Source organism: Bufo gargarizans, chromosome 3, assembly GCF_014858855.1.
Source record: "Bufo gargarizans isolate SCDJY-AF-19 chromosome 3, ASM1485885v1, whole genome shotgun sequence".
In the NCBI taxonomy this organism is placed as follows: domain Eukaryota; kingdom Metazoa; phylum Chordata; class Amphibia; order Anura; family Bufonidae; genus Bufo; species Bufo gargarizans.
Window position 1 is genome coordinate 478,300,449 of NC_058082.1, and position 27,104 is coordinate 478,327,552.

The 27,104-nt window shown below is 44.5% G+C and overlaps 1 protein-coding gene across 4 annotated transcripts in view; it reads right to left on the reverse strand.

Annotated features, from left to right (window-relative positions):
• The window catches only part of ABR (ABR activator of RhoGEF and GTPase), a 353,402-nt gene that overhangs the window by 52,069 nt on the left and 274,229 nt on the right, over window positions 1–27,104 (reverse strand). For all 4 annotated transcript variants that reach the window (XM_044283775.1, XM_044283776.1, XM_044283778.1 and 1 more), the window contains 8 exons: window positions 26,277–26,398; window positions 24,829–24,997; window positions 22,943–23,065; window positions 18,151–18,226; window positions 12,548–12,652; window positions 10,399–10,473; window positions 4,187–4,284; window positions 2,114–2,245 (listed from right to left, as the gene is read on the reverse strand). In XM_044283775.1, the coding sequence (XP_044139710.1) occupies window positions 2,114–2,245; window positions 4,187–4,284; window positions 10,399–10,473; window positions 12,548–12,652; window positions 18,151–18,226; window positions 22,943–23,065; window positions 24,829–24,997; window positions 26,277–26,398 (900 nt within the window). The remainder of the gene's footprint in view (window positions 1–2,113; window positions 2,246–4,186; window positions 4,285–10,398; window positions 10,474–12,547; window positions 12,653–18,150; window positions 18,227–22,942; window positions 23,066–24,828; window positions 24,998–26,276; window positions 26,399–27,104) is intronic.

Below are 27,104 nucleotides of genomic sequence, written 5' to 3' on the forward strand. Positions count from 1 at the left end.
AGAAATCACAAAATGAGCTCCCCTCCCCCCTCCCAAGCCACGACCTAAAACCTCAATGTCTCATGCACACAAACATATATTTTTTGTGTCCATTCCGTTTTTTTGTGTGCAGCCCGTATGCGGAAGCATTCACTTCAATGGGTCAGCAAAAAAATGCAAATGACCCCGTGTGCATTCAGTTTCCGTATGTCCGTTACACAAAAAAGATAAAACATGTCCTGTTCTTGTCCGTTTTGTGGAGAAGGTTAGGCAGTTACAATGGATCTGCAAAAAATATGGATGAAGTCCATATGACATCCGTATTTTTTCGGATCCGTGTTTTGCGGACCACAAATTACATGTGTGTGTGCATGAGCCCTTAATCTGTTCAGTTTTTTTTCAAGGAATTTTTTGAAAAATGCAGGTACTTCCTGTAAATATATATTCTTTAGCGCTACCTCTACAGGCTGGAATGATTCAGGAGGCAGCGTCAGATTGCAGAATAAATATGCCGTATTTAAACATACATTAAAGCTAGAAATAAATAAGGAAAAATACAGCAGATAATCCACTCCGACTTTGTCTGGTCTGTCAAAAGGAAGCTTGAAGGGGTGGTAGGATGATGAAATATTACATTTCTGTGTTACATCCAACAAAACAACATTTTTTTTTAATTGCAATCCTTTAGACGCTCTGCCGAGCAGATATTACAGTTACATGCTTGTTATGGCGCCGCCTGGGATTCTTTTGAGTCCCTCTCGGAAGGTCCCTGTAATGAGCTGGATAGAGGACGCCTCCGCTGGTATGCCGATTTTTGCTGTCTGGGTTGCACAATATCAGAAATCACTCCATTGGGGGGTGGGACTGAGTATGTGTGACCACCAGCACTGGGGACACAGTATCAGAGAGCCCTCAAGGAGGAACACCAGAATATCTAGACACGGGAGCATTTAAAAAAATAATTCCAAATAACAAATGTTTCTGTTTTGCCCAATCTCACACAGAAATTTAATGTTTCATTTTGGGACAACTACTTTCAGGATGAAACCAAACAACCCTCTGGATCAAACGGCAATGAAGAACAGATGAGACTACTTTCACACTCGCGTTTGGTGCGGATCAGTCATGGATCTGCACAGAGGAATCCGTTCAGAGAATACAACCGTCTGCATCCGTTCAGAACGTATCCGTTTGTATTATCTTTAACATAGCCAAGACGGATCCGTCTTGAACACCATTAAAAGTCAACGGAGGACGGATCCGTTTTCTATTGTGTCAGAGAAAACGGATCAGTCCCCATTGACTTACATTGTGTGCCAGGACGGATCCGTTTGGCTCAGTTTCATCAGACGGACTCCAGAGCGGAATGGAGATGGAACGGAGGCAAACTGATTGATTCCGAGCGGATCCTTTTCCATTCAGGATGCATTGGGGCAAAACTGATCCGCTTTGGACCGCTTGTGAGAGCCCTGAACGGATCTCGCAAACGGAAACCAAAACACCAGTGTGAAAGTAGCCCAAGTACTTTTTGAATGTGTTGCTGGATTTATCAGCACAGATCTGACCAAATCTTTACCTACATGACAGGGTCTACCCATGAATGGATTTTTTTTATATTTCAAAGTAGTAAAAATAAATTTAAAAAAAAAACACTGGCTGATATACAAATTCCAAGAGTCTTTAGGTAAACCCAAGACGGCCAAGCCAAAATATCGAATGCCAAAGGAAGCACATTGGAACACAGCACTGCTGGCAAGACTCTACCACTCACCCAAATCCCAAGCCAGATAGAAGAATTTAAAGGGGTAGTCCAGTTAGAACAAGCAGTCCCCAACTGCTGGGACTCCCACCAATCACGAGATTGAGCATGCGCACTACCGCTCCATTCATCTCTATGGGACTGCTGGAGATAAGAGTACATCGCTTGGCTGTCTCCGGCAGTCTAACAGACTTTGATTGGCGTGGTGTTGTGCATCCTCCACCATCGCTTCATTCAAACAGGGGACAACATACCTCCGTCCTTGTGATATGTGGAATAAGGAGTAACTTGTTCTAAGCAGAATACCCCTTTAAGTTTTTGTCAGTGTGTAAACATTCTTATCGAGAGATAATTTAACTGCGGCATAGTTTGTACCTGGATCTGTCCCTTGCCCATGATCTTGTCCACAATCTCGTTGTTGTCTTTGTTGAGTTTGCTTTTGTCATAGCACTTTTCATAGCACAAGATCCGCAGGTACTGAGAACCCTCCAGCTCAATTTCAAATTCCTGCCGGGGTGGAGAAAGCATACAACTTTTGTCATGATGCACAACACAAGTAATTCCACGATGTAAGCCTTTATGAATACATTGCACTAAGATCTTAGATAGCAATAGCCCCAAATAAAAATTGTTAATAAAATTGTACTCAGTCATTTTTGTTCAGAAAGCTCAACTAGAGCTAACAGGGAGCTCGGCTCGTAAGTCCCACCGTGGTGAATGGAGGAGTGGCCCCACATTTGCGGCTTATTCCCCATTCACTTCAGGGCCCTGTCCTTGATTTATGAGCAAGTCCCACATGTGGAACATACACCTGTTGGATTTCTATGTCCCAGATTGGAATACCTCTTTAAAATGTTTATTATGCAAGGACAGGTGAGGAAAGGAGGTAATAAGTTGTCCTCTTCTGTCCAATTTTTTTAATTTTGTTCCGCAATTTCTCATTTATACAAGTTTCTGGGAAAAACTGTGGACATCTACTAAGGCCGTTATGCCAGCTCTTACAATTACAGAATGTCACCCTTCTTTTCTCAAGTCACAAACTTGGAATCCGTCGAATGAACATTACTGTCACACTGCTCTTATGCTAGAATCCTTTGCTGTATTAAATGGTAAATCAGGTACCAGGTAGATTAGGGTAACAGACTAAGGGGGGGGGGGGGGGGGGGGGTGGTCATTTACTAATCTGAAATACGCCTAAGTTAGGCATATTTCAGTTGCAGATGACGGCGCAACGGTTAGCTGCACCGCTATCTGCAACTCCCCCCCCGCTCATGCTAGGTCTAAAATTGTGGGCATGACGTAAATGGGGAAGGAGACGGGCTGGCAGGCCAGTCTCATTTACTATTTTCTTTGCCTTCGTAGAAAATTGTCTAAATATAAGAAAGCTTGGAAGCAGTCTTACATTTAGAACTAGCGCTGGATTTGCCGAAGTAATGGAGAGGCCGGCGCCTCTTCATAATTGCGGCAAATTCTCTGCCAGCTATGGGGCTTTATTAAGATCGGCGTCTAAAACTCTGGTCTTAATAAATGTGGCCCTAAGCTTCTCGGCTCCAAAAATTCACAGCAGAAACCTGCAGCTAGCTGATGCCCAAATGATTTGCCATCAGAATAATCCTACTTAAATGAATGGGTCCATTAGAGGTGCAATGCAGCCCCAAGGTGGTGGAGCTGATTGACTATGGGGGCCAGGACTAGGAATCAGGACAAACAGATGAATTTGCCAAGGGAAACCAGCATCTTCCATTGCTGGTGGACATGGGCCATGCTTGTATTACAATGGCCGCCACAGAATGCAACATCTTTCAAAAAGGATACCACCCTAATGAAACAGAATACTATATAAACAAGCAATGTGAATGGAAAATGGCCTTTAAAAAGTCTATCTCACAAAGAAAACCCCATCTATATGTCCTATTCAAGGACATGAACATGGGGTCCCTCTGTTAGGCCCCTTTCAGACAAGCGAGTTTCACGCTCCGGACTCGCAGCAGCTCCCGTCTGACCGGGTCGCACAGCATTATATTGATTTATGATGCTATGTAACCTTTACAGTTCTGGAATGTATTGGATGACACTAGCAGCATTATGTCAGAGTTATCCAATAGATTCTAGACCTCTAAGGGTTATATAACACTGACCTAAAGCTGTCCGTGTTATCCAATACATCAATCCAGAACTGTAAGGGTTACATTGCATCATAAATCAATATAATGCTGTGCGACCCAGTCAGTGCAGGGAGGTCAGGACAGGAGCTGCAGCATACTCACGCTGCGAGTCCAGAGTGTGGGACTCGCTCGTCTGAAAGGGGCCATAGGGATTCCCTTGAGTTAGAAGAGACAGCTCTAGCAGACTGCATCCCGGCATGAGACAACCCCTTTAACGTGGACCAGTTCGGTTTTCTGCATGACCAGTAGCGTGTAAGGATATAAATGGTTTTTCACTACTCACCTCATTCCAATCCGGTTCTGTAGTGTCCCGAAACACTCTGGTTTTAGCTTTGCTGACAAAATAGCCAAATGAGTCCACTTCTAGTGTGCAGTACAGATCTAACAAGACAGCAAATGAGGGTCATTCAACACAATTCTGACGTGAATGAAAATCTACATTTATAAGCGGCACCAGATGTCGTTCACATATGCTGTTTTAGGTTGCTTTGCAGGGATTTATATAAGCCCAGAAATCACACATACCATAAATGCTATGGATTTTTCACAGCAAAACTGTGTGTGGAAAATATGCAGTATTTACAGTAGGCATGCAGTGGTCCTCACCGAAAGCCACACAAAATTTGACATTCTATGTATTTTACATTTGCAGCACTTCAACTGATGCTATGGATTTCAGCAATGAAATATACAATCCACACTCGCCACATGTCGGCATACCCAAAATAGTAAGTATTACCTGTCCTGTTAAATATCACTTTTATTTAAATATGTTAAAAACATCCAAATAGCAAATAGATCCAATTTAAACTATTACTAGCAATACAGCAGCCAATAAATAAAGGGGTAGTCCATATATAAGAGGAAATCATACAATTTTCTAATATACATGCATTTAAAATTCTGCATATATATCTTTCTTATATCAGGCTATTACAGTAACTACATTACTGTGTGTATTGTGCGGCCGCCTGCCTCTAGGTGGTGGTGTAAAACGGCTGCCTGTCTCTAGGTGATGGTGTAAAACGGCTGCCTGCCTCTAGGTGGTGGTGTAAAACGGCTGCCTGTCTCTAGGTGATGTTGTCATATTGGTAATAAAGTTTAGTGTTAAAAGAACAAACACACAGAGCTCTGCTTCTACATAGACACTGACAGACATAATGAAATACTGCTGCTGATACTGTGTTATAACATGCCTGAAGAAGAGACCTGAGTATTCTCAAAAGCTTGCACTCTTGTCATCATATTTTCAGTTACCAATTAAAAGGTATCAACTAAGGCATCTCATTTTTATCTTTCATAATTATAGGGGTATTCCAGTTAGAATAAGTTATCCCCTATCAAATAAAAAGATCAGTGGGGGTCCGACTACTGAGACCCCTACCTTTTACATGGACCTCCATCTGAATGGACTGGCAGGTTGGGCATGCACATTGACACTCCATTCATCCCCATGAGACTGCCTGAGATAGCAGAGTGGAGGTGTGCATGCTCAACCAGAGCTCCATTCAAACAAAGAACACTGGTCCCAATTCACGTGACTGTTGGGGGTCCTAGTGGTTGGACCTCCGACAATCTAATAACTATACCCTATCCAATGTATAAGGAGATAACTTGTATCAGCAATACCCCCTTTAAATTCCGGAAAAAAAATTGTGAAAGATAAAATTGCACAGCATATCACGTGAGTTCAAGGGGATGTCAAGTTAGCTTGCCTTTGGGTATTGCGATGAAGTTGTGAGGTGAAGCCTTGTATTATACATCAAAGGTTCTCCCTCATAAATAGCCTGGCAATGAATTCAGGGCAACTAAACCAAATGAGATTCAGGCCCATTCGACTGAACTTCTGCATGCGATTCATCACTGGAAGACCTGATAAATATTAAGCGTGACCCTGTCACACTTGCAGGATCCCGTTAGCCTGCACATGAAAGGAGCCCGAGCTTAACATGTCAGCCCCATTTAGCTGCTTTAGATCAAAAGCTATTTTACAACATGGGAGTTCAGTGGCAAATCTAGTAAGAAGTCTCTTGCCAGATATCCCGTATACGTGCAAGGAAAAATATGCCATACTTCGCTGCGTTACGTTTCGGCAGTATTCCAATTTATAATCTATACAGAGCACTTCTAGCTTCACATGTTTAGCCGTGGAATGCTAAATTAACCCTTGCTTTAATTAGGGATGAACAAACCATGCCTGATACCTATGCAGAATTCTGTAAGCAGGCTTGACTGCACATATCTCTGCCCCAGTGATCATGTCAATGGTTATATGATTACAGGAGATCTAGTGAGTATACTGGGGACTGCTGGGCACAAAAAGACTCAGAAACTCTGAGTCTAGAAAAGTATTTAAAAAAAAAAAAAAAAAAACGCATCCCACCTAGATCAAGCCAGGCTATGAGCTGAGCGCTGCGATTGGCCAGCGCTACAGCATAGGAGAAAGAGACGCCAGCAGGTTCCCCTGGGTGGAGCCTAACTAGGAACATACCGGAGGCTATAACCGGAGAACGGAGCGGCGCCCGGGGATAACAGTAAGTGCAGGGGGATCCCTGGGCGCTGCTCTACACGTCGGTATAGTCAGTTTAGATACTTTTTCCTGGTGAAAGGTCCTCTTTAAAGGGGTTGTCTCACCTCAGACATTGGGGGCATATCGCCAGGATATTCCCCCAATGATGATAGGTGCGGGTCCCACCTCTGGGACCTGCACCTATCTTTAGAACAGTATATAATATATTAAACCACGGCACTCGAGTTGAGTAAATGGTTATTTTTCCTGTGGGAGCGCTAAAGATGGACGAGCGCTGGCTTGGCTATTTCCGTCAGCCCCATAGAAGTGAATAGAGCGGTGGCCGCGCTTGCGAGGCGTGCTTTCCATTCATTTCAATGGGACTGCTGAAAATAGAGTGGCGCTCCCATTAGAATGAATGGAGGGCGGCTGCGCATGTGCGCCATCCTTCATTTTGCATTCTCCATTCTAAAGATAGGTGCAGGTCTCAAAGATGGGACCCACAACTATAAGACACTGGGGGCATATCCTAGGGAGTTGAGACAACTTCTTTAAGGACATCAAAGAATAGAAATCTTCAAATACGCAAGAAAATGTAATCTAAAAAGGATCTGTCATCAGATTTCACCCCAAAAAAAAAACTGCATGCATTATTGTTAATAAATTATTATTGCTTTTTTAGACCTGATGAGGCTGGTGTACTTACTTTGAAAATTCACGTCAGAGTCGCTGTATAATCTTTGACAGAGGGTGGACTCATAAAATGCTCATTTTATTATCAGGCAAAAAGCCGTTCACAACGGATCTTACGCATCCATTCTGACATGGACTTTCAAAGTAAGTCCACCGGCCTCATCAAGTGTAAGATGTACCGATTAAGGCTACTTTCACACTAGCGTTCGATCGGATCCGTTCTGAACGGATCCGATCATAATAATGCAGACGGAGGCTCCGTTCAGAACGGATCCGTCTGCATTATTTTAGCATATAAAAGCTAAGTGTGAAAATAGCCTCGTACGGATCCGTCCAGACTTTCAATGTAAAGTCAATGGGGGACGGATCCGCTTGAAGATTGAGCCATATTGTGGCATCTTCAAACGGATCCGTCCCCATTGACTTACATTGTAAGTCTGGACGGATCCGTACGCCTCCGCACGGCCAGGCGGACACCCGAACGCTGCAAGCAGCGTTCAGCTGTCCGCCTGACCGTGCGGAGGCGAGCGGAGCGGAGGCTGAACGCCGCCAGACTGATGCAGTCTGAGCGGATCCGCTCCATTCAGACTGCATCAGGGCTGGACGGCTGCGTTCGGGTCCGCTCGTGAGCCCCTTCAAACGGAGCTCACGAGCGGACCGACGAACGCTAGTGTGAAAGCAGCCTTATGTGTGCTGTTTGTTTAGTGAAATCTTGTGACAGATTCTTAGGCTAGGTCTACACAACGACATTTGTCGCGCGACAGATAGGGCGCAACAGTTGTCGCGCGACATTTTGTTGCACTAATGTTGCGCGACAATTTTTATAATGGCAGTCTATGGTGTCGCACTGCAACATGCGACATGTTGCGACTGCGACGCGACAGTCGCAGAAAAATCCATCTTGAATGGATTTTCTGTGACTGTCGAGTCGCAGTCGCAGCATGTCGCATGTTGCAGTGCGACACCATAGACTGCCATTATAAAAATTGTCGCGCGACATTGGTGCATCAAAATGTCGCGCAACAAATGTCGTCGTGTAGACCTAGCCTTACTGTTACTGTCAAACAGTGGAATTATTATTTGGAGCCTGATTATAGCAAAAACTGCTAAACTGTTCTTCAAATGGCTCAGAACGATGCAGCGGTTACAGGGTTAAGTGTGCTCTGAAAATGAGCACAATGTAGAAAGTGAAGGTAGCAAAAAGAAATAAGGCTCATAATTCATCAGTGACTTTGCATTGTGCTAAACAATACCTCCCCTCTGCCCCATGTTCCCAGGCAGCAGTAATTAATACAAAGAAGCTAATGACTTGAGGGGACGCCCCCACAGCACATTACAGGGAATTAACCCGTCTTTCTAATAATACATGCCATCCCAGCGATGCAGGCGGATTGCGGAGCTTGAGGAGTAATCACACAATTCAGTATACAGAACACTGCACACCACGAGGGCGCAGCACCCCACTATGGAGAATGTGCACCTGTGCTATACAGCTGCACGTATGTGACGTGCTTAGGTCCGCTGCTGCGCCGGGGCTGTCCCATGTGGTCAGCACTGGGAATGTTATTAATGGGAATACGGTATTTGAGCTGTACGAGACATCCATCTTACCTAGTGCTGCCAAGCATACCAGCTAAAGGGGGGTATCAGCTCTCCTGACATGTCTGTTGTAGCAACTACTTGTGATATCCATGAAATAACAATTCTGGAGAATCTTTTGGAACACTTGGGTCTCTGCATCATGTTGCTCCTCTGGTATTCCTTCTAGAAATGCATGGATAAGGCCTTCTGCACACGACCGTATGTTTTTTCAGTCTGGAGGTGGGTGTGCCCAATCAGAGAATCGCACTTCTGGTCCTACTCTGCTCCAGTATTACAGATGAGAATAGCCCTTTCAATTGATAGGCATGAGAAAAAAATATACCCCAGAATGCACAGGGAAGCTATATGCGTTTTAAGGATCTTTTTTTTTTTTTGTGGAACAAAAATCTGATATGGCCGTGTGCATATCATAGGACACTTGTAAAATGTCTACTGTGAGTAAAAACTCCTAAAAGTTATGTATAATATCAGCCCAACCTGCTAAACCACAGCGACCTCTTTTATGCGGGTCCCTACTGCATTAAAAAAAGTGCCTTGGCACCGGCACTAAATCCATTTGGTCCATGGGATTTTAATTAACAGGAGATGCCAAAAAAAGATTTCTATTGACATTGCTCTCAGTCCGTGCACAGATGTGGGTCTTTCATCCGTCCATTTGTGGGCAGGGATGTGCGCCATTTGCTGTTGCTGTGATGTGGTGCTTGTGGCCAACAGTCCAGGGGGCTCAGCGTGGCAACGCGGGTTCTGTCCGACTACTGGTTCGCCCCCTGGTGGTGCTCTGTTGGAGTAGTCGCTGTACCAAGCTGCAGAGTAGGGAGTCGGGACCACCTGAAAAAGGGTCGCTCTGAAGTGAAAGTGGGCTCACGCAGCTTGATCGAGATGTATACTAAGAACCTTGTGCTCATTTTTGAAAAATGAGGCTTGGCAGCAACAGGCAACTGGATGAGCAGTCACTGGGGGGAATTTACCAGGAGGGGAACCATCGCTAATGAGCGTTCATACTAAGGCGATGATCTGGCCAATGTGTAATACAGGCCTAACTCTTTCAGTCAGACCATCACTCCGACCAGAGAGAGAGTGGGCCAAACTGTCTCTCTCTAGCCGTTCAAAACTACAACTCCCAGCATGTCCAGACTGTCTACAACTATCAGCCTACAGCAGGGCACAGTGGCAATTGTAGTTTTACAACAGCTGGAGAGCCGCAGGTTGGCCATCCCTGCATTAGAGCATCACATATTACACCAATTACTGCACTGCTCCTCTGTGGGAATCTTTCAAGAGAACAATAGAGCTGTCATACCGTCATCTAATTCTACGCCTACTATTATCATGAAGACGATCCTGCAGATAACACCATCCCCTCAGAGCAGCAGTAAACTGACCATGGATCACCTATCTATACAAGAGATCTTATCATTTGTGCTTTGTATTTCATTGTAGTACTGTTGAAATAATAAACTAAAAAAAGTTTAATATGAATATTTAAAACAAAATACCCCTTTCTGATGTAAGTGTCCCTTTAAATAAGACAGCACAGTTACCTGTTGTGAAGGCATGAGGCCTAAAGGCTGCAGAGACCGTGATTTACTACAAGAACACATATTCCAAATGACCTCAGCTTTAGTCTAAGGAAACCTCGCACAGAACCCATATAAATAAATGACCTCACGCACTTGGACTAAAGTACTTACTGGCAGAGTGGTTGAAGCCTTTGGCAGAGTGAACAATCACGTGCAGAAAACCATACAGTCCAGAAGATTCATCATCTAGACATGAATATGGAAAGGTAGAGGAGAAGTTCAGTGATTGAGCGCACAAGTCTTTTCCTGTAGTATTAGATATTCGATGCTGGCCACACCGGCTGCCACGTCTCCTGACCCAGTGATAAAGTGACAGGAAACGTGCGGCTGCGCCTATAAATGTCTTTGCAGATTTTATTTCTTGGTCACACATTGTAATCCCTTCACTACTATAACAAATGTTTATTTTGCTATTCCAGAAAGAATACGTTTATTTTATTTTTTTAATGCCTGGACCCCTCAAATAAGTTAGGGTCCAATCACACGTTCGTAGTGTATTGCAGATCCGCAATACACGCGGCCGGCACCCCCATAGAACTGCCTATTCATGTCCGCAATTGCGGACAAGAATAGGACATATTCAATTTTTTTCAAAAGCCGCGGACTGGAAGATCGGGGGGCGCGCTCCGGAAATGCGGATGCGGACAGCACATTGTGTGATGTCCGCATCCGTTTCTGCCCCATAGAGAATGAATGGGTCCGCACCCATTCCGCAATTTGCAGACCCATTCTACGGACTTGTGAATGGACCCTTATTCTTACCCTGCTCCACGGCACCTGCATCGCTGCTGATGCCCACACGGCCGGCGTGATGACCAAAACATCCGGCCACCCGGGGTGGGGGTGCGGCAGCCAATAGCAGGCAGTGACGGAGACGAGCCTTCCTAGCATCACCTGCGATACTAGGGAGGCTCGTTCCATCGCAGCCTGCTATTGGCTGTTCCCCCATATGTTTTCATCCACGTGACAAGGAGATGCAGTGTCAGCTGTGCGGGCATCAGGAGCAACGCTGGTTTAGGAGAGCAGGGTAGGTATAACCTATGTACCTTATCTGAGGGGTACCGGCAGAAGGGGGAGTCATTAGATAACCCCTTTAATGCAAAAAAATTTATTTATTTTTTGCTTTTTTACAGGACATTCTGAAGTCGCCACATGCATATGTACCATTTTGTGGTGCCTATATGTTAGTGTTTAATTTTTATTAATTTAATATTGGAGGGGCACACCAAGAAAACAAATTTGTCATGTTTTCTCCACAATTTTTTACATTGTTCACCAGTGACCTACAATAAAAAGTACACGCTAGGTAGGGAAAAAAAATTATTACCGCATTTTTCGCTTTACAAGATAAACATTTTTCTCCCAAAAGTGGAGGGAAAGAATGGTAGGGCGTCTAATAAAGTATGTACCTACTAATGAGCGCTTCCATTATGGAAGCGCTCATTACTATGCAGGAGGTGTGGGGATCAATGGGTGTTGCGCTGCCAGAGCTTGCTGTACTCACCACACCCTGGTCTTCTTCCATGTGTCCGCTGTGCCCTGACTGAGTATAGCATCATGACATAGTGCCTTACGACCTGACGCTGTGCGATGCGAGGTCACAATGTGGTGCAGGACCAACAGAAGACCAGGGAGCGGTGAGTGCACGAAGGGGTCTAAAAGCTTGGGGTTCCTTTACAGATTGGGAGTCTGATCTGAGGTCTGATGAAGATTGGGGGACTGATCTGATGAATTTTTTATGGTATTTGTGCCATAAAAATCACCCGTTAGTTAACTAAAAAAGCTTATTGATAATTTTAATACATTTCCAGTAACTTTTTTGATAGGTTAGATTTTCATTAGTCCAGGGATCAGCAACCTTCGGCACTCCAGCTGCTGTGAAACTACAACTCCCATCATGCACACATTCTCTGTTGTTCTTCTTCTAACTCCCTTAGAAGTCAATGAAGCATTCTAGGAGTTGTAGTTTCTGAACAGCTGGAGTTCCGGAGGTTGCTGATCCCTGCATTAGTCAAAACCAATAGACATTTCGGTCATAATCCTATTGAAATGAATGTATGATAATTATCTGTCATGTATTAACAACAAAGCCAATTAACAAATCATTTAAAGTCTGAATACTAGATATATGTGTCCGTACAAGTCAATATGAAAAAAGTTTCTTCCTTTTTCCTGATATTACTATTATCCTAAAAGACAAGATACAGGCTGCAGTGCCACCCAGTGGTAGACAAACTGTACTGCAGACTTCAGTGCTTACCATCCTTATTGCTGATTATAGGCATGTTGTGTACTGTGCGCAGTTTGAAGCAGGATCCAGTAAGCACTTGGAGTTCCAAAGAACTGAGTGCAAAAGCTTGTAGGTCTAAAATAAAAAGAAAATAATAATTTGAAGAAGTCAGGCAGACGATAAGCCACACATGAGAATGGTAAAAGGAGTGCCAACATCCAAAGTATTCTTTCAGCAAGATTTATCAAAGCTGGTTCAAAGGAAAACTGGCTTAGTTGTCCACAGCAACCAATCGGATTCCACCTTTGATTTTTTCAGAGTTCCTTTGGAGAATAAAAAGATCAATCTGATTAGTTGCTATTTGCAACTAAGGCTACTTTCACACTCGTCTTGTATCTGCAAATACGGATCCGCAAGAATAATTTAAACGCTTGTATCCGTTAATAACGAATCCGTTTGCATTATTCATTCAAAAAAAAGTCTAAGTCAAAACGGATCCGTCCTGACTTACATTGAAAGTCAATGGGGGACGGATCCGTTTTCAATTGCACCATATTAAGTCAGTGAAAACGGATCCGTCCCCATTGACTTACATTGTACGTCTAGACGGATCCGTTAGGCTCCGCATAGTCAGACGGTCACCAAAAGGCTGCAAGCTGCGTTTTAGTGACCGTCTGAAAAACGTAGCGGAGACAAAACGCAGCCAAAGTGATGCATTCTGAACGGATCCTTATCCATTCAGAATGGATTAGGGCTGAACTGATTTTGTTTTGGGCCGGTTGTGAGATCCCTGAAACGGATCTCACAAGCGGACCCAGAAACGTCAGTGTGAAAGTAGCCTAAGCCAGTTGCACCAGTTTTGATAAATCTCCCCCTTCCTCTAGTGAAGACTGTTACACACTCAATGCTTGAATGCTATGCAGGTTAAAATGTTGCAGTATATGTTGGAGGACTAAAGATTATGCTGGAGGATATCAGGGGCGTACACAGTAAAACACAGTATGGGCCCCCCTGCCCCTCCCAGTACACATGCATCAATCACTCCCAAGCAATGCAGGATGAAAAGTGCAACACCCCAGATGTCAGATGAGTTTGTGTTTTTTTTTATTAAGCGGAAGAAATTTTGATTAAAAAAATTGCAATTGTTATCATCCACTTTATCCGGCCTCTATGTCAGTAAAGGTGGAACAGGTGCTGCGTAAATACGGTGCTCATTCAGAACACCGTATTTCTCAATGTACTTACTGTACACCAGGCAACTGGCACAAATACAGTGATAAATCTCGTGCTTCTTTTCTATTACAAAGATAGCTGCCTGCAGCCACCACTAGGGGGAGCTCAGTGCACAGGAATTCATGTAGTTACAACTGACTGAATTAGAAGCTGTAAAAATCTGCTTGCACTGAGCTCCCCCTAGTGATGGCTGCATGAAAATAGAGTGATTTTGCACCAGGAAGACAAAAGGAGTTCAGCGCCAGGTCCTCCTTCTGGGCCCCATAGCAGTCACATGGCCTGCCTCCTTTAAAAGGTACGTCACTAGATGATATCCCTCCTTTAACCATTAACGTATTAAAAGGTTTCTCCAGGAATTAAAACAAAAATACTTAAATATTACTTTATTATAAATATTTTCCCAAATACTAATCATTGGTTATAATGGCTTCTTTTGTCTGGGGAGCAATCATTAGAAAAAATAAAATGGCTGCTGTCCTAATCGCACAGCAGGACAAGTTACTTCAGAGCAGCCTCATCCTCCTCTCTGCTCTGCTTGGTAGGGATTATGATCCTGAATACAGCTGATAAGATCTTCAGCTGAATCTCTGTGGGAATGGAGTTCATGAGAAGACATGAAGTACAGAGACTGCATACAAGTGCTGCTGCTCATTACCCCCACCCTTATCTCTAATTCAGGTCTCCTCATGAACTCCATTCCTACAGAGATTCAGCTAAAGATCTTATCAGCTGTAATCAGGACCATCATTTCTGACAAGTAGAACAGAGAGGAGGATGAAGCAGCTCTTTAGCTCAGTGTTGTGAAGCAACGTCCTCCTGTGTGATTAGGACAGGTTTTGTGTGTACTAATAGGATTTTATCTAAGTAATATTTTAGCATTTTCAGTAATTTTATTTTCTTAATTCCTGGAGAACCCCTTTAATGTCCATTAAGGATTCTTAAACTGGTAATGCTGCATCCGTTTATCCCTATATTAGATATGTATTAGGTGAGTGTGCAGCAATCGTTTTTAAGATACACCTAAGTCTAGAATGACCATTGTGCCCCGAGCATAAACAAAGGTGTGAATTGTACCAATTGCATCTATGGGATGTGCATTGTTAGGCTATGCTCATACCACGATTGGGCCCTACAATTATTTTTTGCAAGGTAAAGGCCACGTCTCCTGGCATCTTCTCCATGCTCTGGACACTTTGCTGACACACACAGCTAACCTTCTTGCATCAGCCCACATTGATGGGCCATCCTGGATGAGCTGCACTACCTGAGCAACTTCTGTGGGTTGTAGACACCGTCTCACACTACCTCTAGTGATGAGAGCAATGACAAAATGCAAAAGTGACCAAAACAACAGCCAGAAAGGATGAGGACAGAGAAATGGTCTGTGGTCACCACCTGCAGAACCGCTCCTTTAGGGCTCTTTCACACAAGCGGATGCCGTGCGGGTAATCCGCTGTGTGAAAGAGTGCCACGCCCGGCTCCGGACAGCAGAGACATGGAGCATTAACATGATTGAGATAAAGTGGTCACCGTGATTTTGTAGTAAAAAGATCACAGAGAGGCACGGAGCGTTATCAATCATGTTACTGCTCCGGGTCTCGGCTGCCCAGAGCGGGGCTTGGCCGTCTTTCATGCAGCGGACGACACATACAGGGGGTGTCTTGCTAATTGCTATCATTTCTACCTGTTGTCTGTTCAATTTACACAACAGCAGGTGAAACTGATTCACAATCCGTGTTGCTTCATCACTGGACAGGTTGATTTCACAGAAGTGTGACGGACTTGGAGTTACAGTGTGTTGTTTAAGTGTTCCCTTTATTTTTTTGAGCAGTTTTTTCTCTAGAAAGAAAGCAGCTAAATTCTGGATGGCTCCAAATCCTCCTTCCCTCCAGGACTGGTCACACTCTGTGCCCGAGAAACTCTGATCTACATCAGCTATGGGCCGGTGTAGATTTGAGCTATGACTTATGCCAGTTTCCGATGCAAGTTCTAGTAAATCTGGGGGACGTGGTAGACTCCTCCCTTCCCGCTAAGCCACACCCCCTTTCTCAGCACTGAAGAAAAGTGGCAAGAAGTTCAAAAAGTTGCAAATTATGGCGTGCTTCATAACTTAAAACTTTTTAGTGGTGTAAATAGCTTGATAAATGCCCCTTATTATATTTTCTTTGTATAAGCCATTTTCATTCATCTGTAACGTGTCTCTATCATGTACATGCAACATTAGACATTATTATTACAGTATATCCTCTATCTGAGGGTCCTTATTTTCGGATATTAGCCATGTTTTAATATCTGTATGACAGTGCTATAATGCACTATGTACTTTACATGATTAAAGGGTTGTCTCACTTCAGCAAATGGCATTTGTCAGGTAGAGAAAGTTAATACAAGGCACTTGATTTGCTGACTTGATTCAGTTTTGCATCACATTATACACTGCTCGTTTCCATGGTTACGACCACTCTGTAATCCATCAGCAGTGGCCGTGCTTGTGCATTATGGGAAAAAGCATCGGCCTTCTCTGGTGACTGTGACCATGGGAGTGTGCATAGGCTGGCGCTTTTTCCTATAGTGTGCTAGAATGACCATCTCTTCTACATTGCAGGGTGGTCGCAACCCCTGTAAACGAGCAGTGTATGTGATGGAAAAATGAATCAAGCCAGCAAAGGAGGCAATATGGACAATCACAATACATTAGTAAGTGCCTTCTATTAACTTTCTCTACATGAGAAATGCCATTTCCGTAAGTGAGACAACCTCTTTAAACCCTTGGTGATCTCCTGCGTGTACGGTGGAAGTCGCCACTTTAAATATGGCGTCCGCTGGATCATGCAGCGGGCGCAATAGCTGCCAGGTTTCTGCTGTTTCAAACAGAAGAGACCTGGAGCGGATATATGTGATCACCACTGAGGCTACTTTCACACCTGCGTTAGGTGCGGATCCGTCTGGTATCTGCACAGACGGATCCGCACCTATAATGCAAACGCTTGTATCCGTTCAGAACGGATCCGTTTGCATTATTCTTTTTAAAAAAAGTCTAAGTCAAAACGGATCCGTCCTGACTTACATTGAAAGTCAATGGGGGAGGGATCAGTTTTCAACTGCAACATATTGTGTCAGTGAAAACGGATCAGTCCCCATTGACTTACATTGTAAGTCAGGACGGATCCGTTTGGCTCCGCACCGCCAGGCGGACACCAAAACGCTGCAAGCAGCGTTTTGGTGTCCGCATCCAGAGCGGAATGGAGGCGGAATGGAGCCAAACTTATGCATTCTGAACTGATCCGCATCCATTCAGAATGCATTGGGGCTGAACAGATCCGTTTAGAACGGATCTCACAAACGGAATGCAAAACGCCAGTGTGAAAGTAGCCTAAGGCTCAGATAGCTAATACTGGAATATACCAATACAGGCCAGCAGGTGGCAGCACTGTATTGTTATACAGTAAATTGTGTTACCCAGGGTGATTAAAAAAAAATAATAATAATTATTTTAAAAATATAAAAAAATATATATAAACAAATAATATAAACTCGCCCCCTCTTTCAACAAAATCAAAATACATAAACAATAAAAAAAATTAAATAAGTCATGGGCATTGCCGGGTGGGAAAACTGTACTATTAATGTATAATATTTATCCATTCACCATTTTTTGTCACTTCACCTCCCCCCCAAAAATTAACAAAAAGTGATCAAAAAGTCAAACTCCACAAATGGCATCACTGAAAAGGACAGATCGCCCCGCAACAAATGAGTCCTCACACAGCTCTGTACACATAACTACAAAAAAGTTATAGTCAGAACATTATTATTTTTTTTCAGTATTAAATCGCAAGAAATAAATATATATACGAGTGTGGCATCATTGTAACCGTAATGACCAATTTTACAGAATAGGGAACGCTGTAAAAAACAAACAAAAACAAAACAAAAAAACACCATAAAACTGTTGCAGAATTCTTTTTTTTTTGTTAATTCCACCCCATTTGGATTTTTTTCCCTGCTACATCATACGCAATATAAAATAGTGGCATTAGAAACTTGTCCCGGAAAAAGCCCTCATAAGGCTATGCGAACGAGAAAAAAAAAAAAAAAAAAAAAAAAAAAAAAAAAAGAAGTTATGGCTCTCGGAAGGCGGGGAGTAAAAAACGAAAACACGAAAGAGGAAAATTACAAGGTCCTCTTAGGGTTAAACAGCAAAATGTGTTTTTTCCATCACAATATAAATTCCTATGTCTTCTAAGATTTTCATAAGAAGCTGAGAAGCCATCGCTGTGCTTAGAAATGTTAGGAACAAGTGAATCCACAGTGATGGACGGCCGTATGAGAAGGCGGCAGGGGCACAGTCCATCATGCCAGTAAGTTGTCCGGGGGGGGTTATAGTGGGAGTCACTTACCTTTCTTCTGCAGCTTCTGAATGACTTCCCTCCACTCGGACCTCTCGTAATCTGATGACAGAAGGAACAGATAGCTCTGTGGAGAAGAAGACACTGCATTATCTTACAGGTTCTGAGGAGGAGAACGGTCATAAGAATGGATATTACATAAGGCACTGAAGTGTAGGAAATCACATTTCTTGCCTAAATGGAACATAAAGCTCGTGGTGACTTCTATACAAGTCGTGCATTGCAATTCGCTTGAATGGAAGATTGCATTTTATGAATTACAGTTTCAGATTCACAGTCCATGGAAAGGAATTTACACGTAAGGCTCCGTTCACACCTCGGTTATTTCGGACACCTAAAACAACTGTAGAAAATTATGAATGAGCCGGACCCACCCACATTTTTAGACCTCGAGTGAGTGGGGAAAGTTGCAGATTGGGGTTTTAACTAACCTTTAAGCCAGAATCACGCCATACATAGGCGTATTTCTGATAGTAAATGACCCCCTTCGTCCGTAAAGCAGTTTCTGTGCAGCATTAAAATGTATGGGCTCCGTATAGCAAAGTTTGTCTCGGCCGAAGTTGCACGAGACTTTGGTGAATGACTTCGGTATTTCTATCTGCGCATTTAAAAACATTTAAAAATATAAACCCGAAGTCTGCTTTGGTACCAAGGAACCAGCCAGAACCAAATCAGACTTCAGATTCAGATTTAAAAATGCTTTTAAATACACAGATAGAAATACCAAAGTCTCGCTCAACTTCAGAAGCCCATACATTTTAATGCTGTACAGAAACCGCATTACAAAAGACGTTTTTTTTTTTATGAATCGACTTCGGATCTATCATCCTAAGCTCAATTCACTCAAGCCTAGTTATGACCACCCTGCAAACGAGCAGCGGTGGCCGTGCTTGCACACTATAGGAAAAGGTACTGGCACAACTGAAGCTTTTCCCTATAGCGTGCAAGCACGGCCACTGCAGCTGGATTGTAGGTGGTCATAACCACGGGATACGAGCAGTGTACAATGTGATGGAAAAATGAATCTATCCGGCAAAGGAGGCAATATGGACAAGCACAATACATTAGTAAATGCCTCGTATTAAAGGGGTTGTCGGTTGTCCTCAGGATAGGTCATCAATATCAGATTGGTGGGGGTCTGACTCCCGTCACCCCCGCTGATCAGCTGTTTGAAGAGAAGGCAGTGCTTGTACAAGCTCCACCTTCTTTTCACTGCATACCTGCTCGCTGTCACAACTGCAGCGGCGAGCAGATGTAATTACAGCTCTGGCGTCCCCATTTACTTCAATGGGACGGCTCTGTCCTATTCACTTGAACAGGAAGGAGCCGTCCAATTGAAGTGAATGGGACAGAGGAGATGTAATGGCACTGCTTGTGGCTGCAATGTCGACAGCGAGCGGGTCCACAGAGAAGATAACTCAGCGCTGCCTTGATCGGTGGGGGTGCCGCGAGTCAGACCTCCACCGATCTGATATTGATGACCTATATCGAGGACAGGTCATCAATACAAAAAACAGACAACCCCTTTAACTTTTTGTACATGATAAATGCCATTTATTGAAGTGGGTCAACCCCTTTAAGGCATAATGCTAATGTGAACAGAGTCTAATTCATATTTAGTAAGACCCTACATGCAATGTGTATCATATCCCTGAAAGCATGACAACCTCTGTATGACGCTGTGCCTCTACATACATGATGTATCCAGACTGTGTCAGGATAATGAAGCGGTATAATAATAATTCAGCATTTTCCTATGATAATAACGTTTAGCTGGAGCTCTCTTCAAATAGGAGAAACAGAATATGATTTGCCTGTTTAAGTCTCCTGGTAGTAAAGCTCCCAAATAACGCAGACTTAAAAATAAAAATAACATTTGGATTGTTAGCACGTAAAATATTGTCTGTTTTAGTAACTACTTGCATTCCTCATGAAATAATTCATCTATTCTTAGGACTCTGTTGTGCTATTTCTCTGTTATTTCTACTAGATGTTATGAATTACCAGCAGCTTGCAGAAGAGATACAGATGGGTGTTACCAGTTGGGGGGGTGTCCCTGCACAGCCTGACACCAGCAGCACTGATTGGACAGAGTCAGATACACCTGCTACTGGTAACAGGCGGTGGCAGGTCCTCCAAGTACTGCATACATGGTTTGTTGTTTGTGGCTGCTGATTTCATGGAAAATTCCTAATGGACCTATGCCCAAGGGGCCACCCAGGCCCTTCTCTTGGCCGCCAGCCAAGTACATAAAGATCTGATGTTCTCAGCAATAATTAATGTAGGAGCATCAGACTAGAGTAGTTGCGATACCAAATTTTTGATTCGATTTCGATACCATAAAAAAGTATTGCGATACTCGATACCATGCGAAAAAAATAAAACCCCAAAAAAGCCACAAGCACTCAGCATTTAAAAAAAAAAAAAGGCGAATCTTGCAGTTTTTATTTTTATTTTTCTCTGTTCCGGCATTCGCCGCATAGATTTTTTAAAATATTTTAATAGTTTGGACTTTTCGGACGTGGCAATGTGATAAAATATATAAACAATAAATAAACATATATGTAAAATTGGGAAAGGGGGTGATTTATACTTGGTGTGTGTTATTTTTTTTTACAGTTTAATAACTATTTCCCCCCTTAGGGGCCAGAACCTGGGCTCTCTTGATCCAGTGTCCTATTCACCCTAATAGATCTCTATCAGGGTGAATAGGAGCTCACACTGTCCCTGCTGCCCTGCGCACAGTGCACACAGTAGCAGGGAGCTGACTTTGGCAGCCAGGGCTTCAGTAGTGTCCTGGCTGCCATGGTAACCGATCAGAGCCCAAGGATTACAGTGCTGCTGCTCCGATCAGACGCTGCCACTGCCACCAATGAGGGGGAGGGGACCCTGTGGCTACTGCCACTAATGAGAAGGGGAGGGGACCCTGTGGCCACTGCCACCAATGATTTTAATACTGGGTGGGTTGAGGGGGGCAGGAGCACTGCGCCACCAATGATAATTAACCTTTAATACAGGAGGCGGGTACTGGCAGCAGATCAGCGGCAGTTAACCCCTTAGGTGCCGCACCTGAGGGGTTATCTGCCGCTGATTGCAGCTCCCCGACAGAGGCAGGGTGCCGGCTATGCGATTCTGCTGCCGGCACCTACCTCCTGTATTAAAAGTTAAAGAGGACCTTTCATGAGCAGGCTAGACAGAGCGGCACCCAGGGATCTCCCTGCACTTACTATTATTCCCGGGCGCCGCTCCGTTCGCCCGCTGTGCCCCCATTACTGTGTCCTGCTCCGTATGCAAATTACTACTATAGGAGCAATCGGGAGACATCAGCTTCTCTCCTGGGCGTTCCTTCTCCCTGGCTGTGACGCTCTGCGCTGCGATTGGATAGCGCTACAGCCTGGGAGAAGGAACGCCCAGGGAGAGAAGCTGATGTCTCCCGATTGCTCCTATAGTAGTAATTAGCATACGGAGCAGGAGACCGTAATGGGGGCACAGCGGGGCAAATGGAGCGGCGCCCAGGAATAATAGTAAGTGCAGGGAGATCCCTGGGTGCCGCTCTATGTAGCCTGGTAACAAAGTACATTTAAAATCCTCCTATCATTGGTGGCGCAGTGCGCCACCAATGAGGAGAGCATTGGTGGCAGTGGCAGCAGCGGCACAGGAGAGAGGAGACACTGCTTCCTTCTACCCTGTGCTGCTGAGGGAACATGAGCGTGCTCTCAGCAGCGCGCTCATGTTCTGTGATACTAGACTGCGCAGCACAGTATTGAAAAAAATGGAAATCTCGGTATCGTATCGATACTGGGAAAAAAGTATCAATTGGGTATCGAAATTTCGATACCCGCAACAACCCTAGATCAGACACTTATGCCCTCCTGAATTCAACTTTATTGCTGTCCTCAGGACGATGATATAGTTTCATACTGTGGCATGGGTGGCAGTATTTAGTGCTGCACTGTTGTATCTGGTTCTCCTGGAGCCGTATATTGTGCTGCTCTGTGGTATTTGGTTCTGCTGGGGCGGTATTTTGTCCTGCACTGCGGTATTGCTGGGCCCGCCTACTTGTGTTGTTCCACCTTCTGTCAATTTAGCCCCGCCTACAACATGGGACCACTTTTAGTGTTTTTTTTTTCCCAGGGCCATTTTACGTTCCCAGTCCGCTCCTGCCTACGGCTACCAGGGCATGATAGGAGTTGTAGATTTGCAGGCGCAGGTTGCAGATCACTGCCTTAGGGTCTCATGGAGGAGCTCATCATCGTTGATCTTGCCCTGCCCTGTTCTCTCTGGCACGTCACTCATAATAAAAAAAGCTGGATATCTAGACACTGAACATCCTTTCTACTTCCATAGTTTACTTCAGTTTTCTGAAACATACCGCCAGCTGAATGTCTCAATATAGCAACATGGGGTCTGCAGCTAAAATGAGCCCTTTTAAGGTTTGTCCTGAAAGCAATGTGTCCTTGTAATTTGAAGTCAAAGGCAAAGAGTAGGTTTAAAGCCAAATCAGTAGTTCTGTGTGGAGCTTGTATGGCTCCCACGCATTTCTTCCCTGGGCGTCCTGACTCACTCCTCACATCAGACGCTGCAGAATTCCCCTCCTGGCATCATCCTCTCTGTATCCAAATCTTCAAAGTATGCAAATAACCATGGCTGGCTTTCCACAATCCCCAGGTGGGAAAACCAAAGCGGGTTCCTATTTGTGTATCTCATACAATACTGGCTTCATCTCGAATCTCAGCGGGGAGACACAGCTGCCGGCTACAGGCAACCCACCACCAAGACTTACCTTGCCATTCTTGTTATGGATTCGGAACGGAATTGTGGGGGAGAAGAGCAGAAGCCAGGATTCATACTCAAACATTTTCTTCTTCAGCCTTTCAATAGCGCGACTTGATCCTTTATTGGACTTCTGCAGAGATAGATGGACAGACACCAATGAGACAATGGGGCAACTGGAGGCAGCAGAGATCTCCGTCACCCACCCTGACTTATCTACTTCAGCAAATGCTTGCATTTCCCATGAAACAACAATTCTACAGCAAAGTTTTCTTTGAACTTGACATTGTGCTCCTCTGTTATTCCTCCTAGAAATTTAGGAACACATAGATGTTACCAGTGAGGGTTTGTCCCTACACAGTCTGACGCTATCCAACTAGTGCGAACACTACCAGACGGTGTAGGGACACCCTCCTCTGACTGGGTAATGATAAAATGATAATACCTGGTTATCAATGTATTCCTAAATTTCCAGTAGGAATAAAAGCAGCGGGGCATTGCACAGCTATAAGAAAATTGCTGTTTCATGGGCAATAACAGACATGTCAGGGATGCTGATGGCTTCACTTGAAAGACAACTTTATGTTAAGATTTTGCCTTTTCTATTTATTCTACACAGTATTTATAATTTAATTTATGTTTCAATCTTTTAATTAGAAAGTTTTATCAAACGGTTTAACACTCACAGCAATAAATGAGTAAATGTCAACAGCGTCTACAAGGTCTCATGACATGATGTAAATTGAAGAGACAAAGGACAAATTATTCACATAACCTTAATTTTTTATGGAAAAATGTTTTACTGAGACTTTACAAAATTTATCATGAGGGGAATATCTGAAGTCAGTTTTGCTCGAGTCCGTGTTGGCATTGGTGGTGTTTGATAAATTTGCCTTATCCTTAAAGGGGTTGTGTCGTGTATTGGTGGCATATCACTAGTCTGGTATGTGCAGGTCCCTCCTCTAGGGCCCACACATAACTCCAGAAAGGAGCTCGCAGAGTTAAGGACAGCGGACTGTGCATGTGCAGCCCCCCTCCATTCATTTCTATGGGACTGCCTAAAATTTATATCATCCCCACAGAAGTGAATGGCGTTGTTCGGCACTCCCATAGAAATGAATGAAGGGCAGCCGTGCATGCACAGTCCGTTCTCCTCCACGTTGCAGGCTCCATTTCAGAGACAGCTGCAGGTCTCAGAGGTGGGTCCTGCACCCATCAGACATTGGTGGCATATCGGCATATCATACCGACATTGCACCAATGCTTGAGATGACACAACCCCATCAAACCTAACACTTGTGTCTAGAAAACTACTCCAGTTTTCCTACTCCATCCTTCTACGGCAGTGAGTCTGCAACCTTTTAAATAAGTCTCAGTTATAAATCTGGAGTCGAACTCAGTACCATAGTTAACCACGTCCACTTTCCCACCCATATTTCAAAACTGGAGTAAGTGGTGTAAAAATGTAAAAACGTCTCAAAATGTTTGCTCAAGTAAGTCCAAAAGGTCGCAAAAGCCTCATTTTGAGACTTGTTGAAGCCAGAATTCTGCAGTTAAGGCATGATTAATCAGGGCCAAAGACTTTACGCCTTTCAAATACATTGTGTGCGTCTATAAGGCTTTGTTCACATCTGGGCTGCTATTCTGCGTCATCTTCAGACTACCAGATCATGTTAACGATGGACAAGAATGGCATCTGACAAACCCAACTGACTATGATGGTGTCCGTAGGGTTTCCATCATGGGGTCTGGTGTTTTAAGACATGGTAATGTCACACCAATTTTACCCTCGGTTCTTGTAAAGCTCTCATGACCGAGTATTGCGCTCACCCCAGTAAACCACCTTAGAAACAGATAAAGGCGAGGTTATAAAGGCCGATTAGCCAATTTACTAACCTTTTCTTTTTGGATCTCACTTTTCAGAACGGATATCTTTGCCTTCATTTCCTCTATCTCATGGTCAGGAGTGGCGTGCAGCTGTGGGATGGGCTCTGACTCCTCTAAGGAGGGGAATACCAGATCGGCCAGCGGAATGTACCACTTGCAGTCATACTGCTGGTGTTTCCTGGACACAAAAAAAGAATGTTATTTATACAGTAAGGAATAAAGCTGATAAAAGATCTCTTGCAAAGATGAAACCCAAGTAGCTGTGGGACAGCAAGATAAGTCCAGCAGGAGACCACGAGAGCCGGATCCGGCACAGGAGAGCACCACGAGAGCCGGATCCGGCACAGGAGAGCACCACGAGAGCCGGATCCGGCACAGGAGAGCACCACGAGAGCCGGATCCGGCACAGGAGAGCACCACGAGAGCCGGATCCGGCACAGGAGAGCACCACGAGAGCCGGATCCGGCACAGGAGAGCACCACGAGAGCCGGATCCGGCACAGGAGAGCACCACGAGAGCCGGATCCGGCACAGGAGAGCACCACGAGAGCCGGATCCGGCACAGGAGAGCACCACGAGAGCCGGATCCGGCACAGGAGAGCACCACGAGAGCCGGATCCGGCACAGGAGAGCACCACGAGAGCCGGATCCGGCACAGGAGAGCACCACGAGAGCCGGATCCGGCACAGGAGAGCACCACGAGAGCCGGATCCGGCACAGGAGAGCACCACGAGAGCCGGATCCGGCACAGGAGAGCACCACGAGAGCTGGGTCCGGCACAGGAGAGCACCACGAGAGCCGGGTCCGGCACAGGAGAGCACCACGAGAGCCGGGTCCGGCACAGGAGAGCACCACGAGAGCCGGGTCCGGCACAGGAGAAGTGAATGTTGTGTTTTGCTATTCTTTTTCACTTAGATGACCCCTTTAAATCCACTTTTCCCACTTGTAAACATAAAAATGATGCCACAGTCAGTGGGTACATTTTTCCCTGCTCTATGTGATGAACATCAAACTCCGGGCAGATACTGTATTGTCCTTGGTCGGATTCGAACCTAGTACCCCAGCGCTGCAAGGCACCACTGAGCCACCATGCATCAGCCACTGGGCATAAAGAAACAAGCATGTTGTTGGGCATGAAAGGCATATACTGATATCTACAGTCTGATGGTTCTAGGCTTTACAGGGCAGGCAACGACGGGTAAAACTTCTGTGCGTCAATGCACGTTCTTGATACATATGAACAAACACATTTAAATAAAAGCAGCAAGAGGCAGCTAAATGCGTTGGTTATTGTAAAGAACAAGGTGGGAGACCTGTTAAGCCTGGTCACAGGGGGCACAATGTTACGCGCTATAGACTGCAACTACATGTTGTGCACGGCAAACACAGGCCTGACAATGGACGTGTTCTGGGAATACAAAGCTCATATACTCCCACACCTCCGTACATTTCCCTTACCCAACAGCTGCCTTCTTAAGCTTGGCACAAAGCAAGAGATCTGTAAACAAGAAAAGATGCCGCAGTTTGCGGGAGTTTTCGGAAAGTTCAACCATGAAACCATCTTTTACCAGTTGTCGGGTCTGCAAAATAAAGGAAATGGAAATTAACACAATACAGAAGAGAGGTATAGGCCGGAAATGTCTAAAATGTATTCTTCCTTCTAGTAATACGGGTAGCTCTTTCATGTAAATTAACCCTGTCCTCATCATAGAGGGGGATAAAATGACTGGATGATGGAAAAAACCTATAGGTTACTGCTAGGGATGAGCGAATCGACTTTGAATGAAACATCCGAAGTCGGATTGCATAAAACTTCGTTCTAATGCTGTACGGAGCAAGAGCTCCGTACAGTATTAGAATGTATTGGCTCCGATGAGCCGAAGTTATTGCTTCGTCGAAGTCTGGCGAGACTTCGGGTAATAACTTCAGAAATGAATTTGTACTGTAAAAAAACATTTCCAGAACTCAGGTTTGGTCCATCGGATTCATTACTTTGGGATGCTCAGACAAATCTACATACAGATGTAGCCAACATTATCTTGGCTGACTTGATTGACTTAACCGGTTACATATGTCAGTGCGCACCTGTCATATAGCTAGGGCTTCTCTATCTCTTTTGTCTGCCTATCAGGCCAGAACACAGACGAGCAAGTTTAACGCGAGAAACTCGCAGCGTGTAGCAGTGCGAGTTCCTGTTCTGACCTCTGCTCCTCTGACCGGTTTGCACAGCGTTATAATGATAGATTATATTATAAGGTTGTGTGACCCCGAGAGACTTGAAATCTG